The sequence below is a fragment of the Sinocyclocheilus rhinocerous genome, unplaced genomic scaffold, assembly GCF_001515625.1.
Source record: "Sinocyclocheilus rhinocerous isolate Xijiao unplaced genomic scaffold, SAMN03320098_v1.1 scaffold2645, whole genome shotgun sequence".
NCBI lineage: Eukaryota > Metazoa > Chordata > Actinopteri > Cypriniformes > Cyprinidae > Sinocyclocheilus > Sinocyclocheilus rhinocerous.
In genome coordinates, this window is record NW_015654522.1 from 292948 (window position 1) to 296879 (window position 3932).

Genomic DNA, 3932 nt, shown 5'->3' on the forward strand with positions numbered 1-3932 from the left:
GTAGGGCTGTCGTGATTCGTCGATTTTATTCGACTATTTGATTTTTTAAAATCCTCGACTTCATTTTGCTTGCGTCGACTAACCGGCAAAATACCGGAAGTGGCGCATTTCACAGACGAGAATGTATAAAACACATTATTAGTCTGTTTTCCAAGGCTGCATGATATATTAAACCCATTTAAAAATCATAATTGTAAATTCACAAACGCTACGATTTAATTAAATAATTATGCCATGCAGTTCTAATACAGTATATGCGCTTTAATTATTTACTTACATGCGTGTTTAGTACATGCGTCACACAGCGGCTCTGTTCACAGTAGTTCCACAGGAACTGTTATCATTTACATGTGTGTGGAGCGTCTCAAACTCCATCTCTGCATGTTGTTGTGAGTTTGGGTTTATTATAACGTTCATCTGGGAACGCAACGTGCGCCATTTCATCAGATTTGTAAGATAAATCATTTATAAATCTACGCAAACTCAGGAGAATACATCGCGATTTCAAAACAAAAGCTCAAACCCTCACTCTGAGTTTACACGTTTTGATGTCCACATATTCATTTAATTACAGTGGCTATAGCATTTCTGTCCTAAAGAAATGGCCAAATTAAAGATTAAGTGGACATTTAAATTAAATGGTGCTTGGTCAATATTAAACAAGTATTAGATCGCACAGTAATGTGTAAAAACAATCGTCAGGCCGTTGGCGGCCCCTGCAGGCCTTTGTTGTAATGCGTGATGTACATTAGCTCTATTGTTTATAATACATTATGTATTTTAACAATTTTGTTCAATACAACCATATGATTTCTTGCTTTTGATAATTTATTTGAACTAATTATTATTGCCTCATTGCTATTATATATGTATTTTAAGTAATTTTAAAGGCTATTGTTAACTTGCATCTATTTTTATTACCACAAAAAAATTAATTAAAATGATAAGGGCCCTATGAAATCCGTTTTATTTCCAAATTCAGTTTTTTTTTTTTTCATTTTTCTATACTCCATTTTAATGGTTAAATGACATTTTATTAATCAAAAAGCCTGTCTAATTAATTGAGTTTTACAGTTTTATCTTTACCAAATTCTGCCACTGTGTTGAAATAAAAATAGTCATTAGTGGCAGCCCTACTTTTAACTCCTATTAAACTGGAAATCATTAATAATTGTCATGATTCGAGGCTGTTATTGTCTCGCCAAGTAGCTTTTTCACTAAGGCAGCTAAAGTTGTCTTTCATTGTTCTTTGAGCAATCATATAGATAAACTGGGATGTATAACACCTGACCTTTTCATGGTGGAATTTAAATACTAAAGACCCCCCTGCTGTTTGGGAATCACACGTGTCCAGTCTGTTGCAGGTTCAGCTCTACTGAGTGATGAAGCTTCTGGAAAGTACTGGAACTCAAGTCAAAATATTTGGACTAACTGTTTCTACACATTTTGACTCTACAAAGTCTGAGACTACTGTGGATTGTCTCCGATTTGTTTTTCATAAATTCCCGACCATTCCAGACCCCTCCTCCACATGGTATTCATCCTCTGCTGAATGCACTGCTGCTTCCCATCTCATTCCTGCTGATATGCCTTGTTATGCTGATGCATGTATTGGTACTGCCATTTTAAAGTCTATTGGGATGGCACATTCATATTGATGTGATATTGATGAACTCTTAGTTTGAGTCCTTTTTAATTCTATAATGGTCTTCTGACTTTATTCTGAATTAGTTTTTGCTTAAATCTGCAAATCAGTGAACCAGCTGATTGAAGCTTTGGGTAAAGGTTTTGAAACATTTGTTTAGTCACTTTCATTTATATTTACTTATACTGGTTTTTAAAAGTTTGGGGTCAGTAGTATTACTTTAATTTATCAATGATGCATTAAATGAATCAAAATTGACAGTGGAGACATTTATGTATTTTAAATAGAATCTAAAAAGAATGTGCATGCTTTCTACAAAAATATTAAGCAACTACTTTTTTTTTAACATGGATAATAAGAAATGTTTCTTTAGCACCAAATCAGTATATTAGAATGATTTCTGAAGGATCAAAATTGTTTTATTCACTACATTTTAAGTTTTAAACATGCCATTTACAGATCCTCATGTTTCTATGACTGACACTTTCATGTGAAACTAAAGGTCTGCTGGTAGTGGTACCTCAGGGGAAACAGGTGGGCCTTTGTGTGTATGTGTGTTTGAGAGAGGCCACAGTGAACTTTGACCCAAATCAGAGCTCTATTTCTGGCTTGTTGGTTTGCTGAGAAGTGTAGCTATATGTTAGAGTAAAAGGTTTTCATTTGGTTTTCTCTACAGTCAGACTGTTCACACTTTAAGTTGAAGTTCAAGTCAATGGGACACTCTTCAGATTTTTAAAAGTAAGAGTACAGACTGGTTTTGCAATCCTACATATGTTTTTGTTTTCTCTGGGCACTGAAGTGAAACTTCTGGCTTTGTACAAGCAAAGAGTTTAAGTTCGGGTACATGAACTTTGTGGATAGTTAAAACACACATGATCGATCTATGATACATCCATCTGCCTAACCTATGGGCATTCCCATCCTTTATTTAACTAAACCATTAAACTAACGTTTTTTCTCTTCATCACGTCTCTCTCTCACTGTTTTAGGGAGAAATGGGGTAAGAGGCGAGTCTGGTGTGAGTGATGATGATTTGGCGTCGGAGGTTCTCAGTCACTACAGCAGCACCAGTGAGAGCGCATCAGTCATAGAGGAAGGCACAGGTACACAGACAATTAAAAACATCATACATGCACAAACCTTATCACAAATATATAAAGCATACAAGTACAAAAAAACATCCACACACTGACTCTGTGCCGTGCAGGTGAGGTTGTAGATGAACAAACCTCTCAGGAAGAAACAGAAGACAAACTGAGGCAATGCATTGACAATCTGATGGACAAAAGGTATCAATATGCTGACACACAACAGTGAGCAATGCAAGCACACACAGTTACTGAAAACTAAATGAGCTTTGCAGCTGTTTCACTCTTATCTTTGTGTTTTTCAGTGCTAAGACCCGTCTGGCTGCACTAGAAAGTCTGCGCTTGGGGTTTTCTTTCCGAGTCCTGTATGAGTTTTTGTTAGAGAGACGTTTCACCATCAGTGACTGTCTGGAAAGGAGCTTGAGGAAAGGTGTGAATTAGGACTTTTTGTGGAATTTTTGTGTTCACACATTGTCAAAGACTAAACCATTAAACTAATGTTTTTTCTCTTCATCACGTCTCTCTCACTGTTTTAGGGAGAAATGGGGTAAGAGGCGAGTCTGGTGTGAGTGATGATGATTTGGCGTCGGAGGTTCTCAGTCACTACAGCAGCACCAGTGAGAGCGCATCAGTCATAGAGGAAGGCACAGGTACACAGACAATTAAAAACATCATACATGCACAAACCTTATCACAAATATATAAAGCATACAAGTACAAAAAAACATCCACACACTGACTCTGTGCCGTGCAGGTGAGGTTGTAGATGAACAAACCTCTCAGGAAGAAACAGAAGACAAACTGAGGCAATGCATTGACAATCTGATGGACAAAAGGTATCAATATGCTGACACACAACAGTGAGCAATGCAAGCACACACAGTTACTGAAAACTAAATGAGCTTTGCAGCTGTTTCACTCTTATCTTTGTGTTTTTCAGTGCTAAGACCCGTCTGGCTGCACTAGAAAGTCTGCGCTTGGGGTTTTCTTTCCGAGTCCTGTATGAGTTTTTGTTAGAGAGACGTTTCACCATCAGTGACTGTCTGGAAAGGAGCTTGAAGAAAGGTGGGATTTAGGACTTAATTTTTGTTTTCACACATTCTCACACATTTCAGGGACACTCTTTAGATTATTACAACTAAGGGCACAGAGACCGGTTTTGCAGTCTTACATGTGTGTTTGTTTTCTCTGAGCACTGA

At 37.1% G+C, this 3932-nt stretch overlaps 1 protein-coding gene across 1 annotated transcript in view; it reads left to right on the top strand.

The window, feature by feature from the left end:
• LOC107717527 (interferon-related developmental regulator 2-like) overlaps nucleotides 1–3932 on the top strand; it is a 13441-nt gene that overhangs the window by 3703 nt on the left and 5806 nt on the right. The window contains exons 3-5 of the mRNA XM_016524303.1: nucleotides 2635–2748; nucleotides 2853–2934; nucleotides 3039–3163. Coding sequence (XP_016379789.1) covers nucleotides 2635–2748; nucleotides 2853–2934; nucleotides 3039–3163 — 321 coding nt within the window. The remainder of the gene's footprint in view (nucleotides 1–2634; nucleotides 2749–2852; nucleotides 2935–3038; nucleotides 3164–3932) is intronic.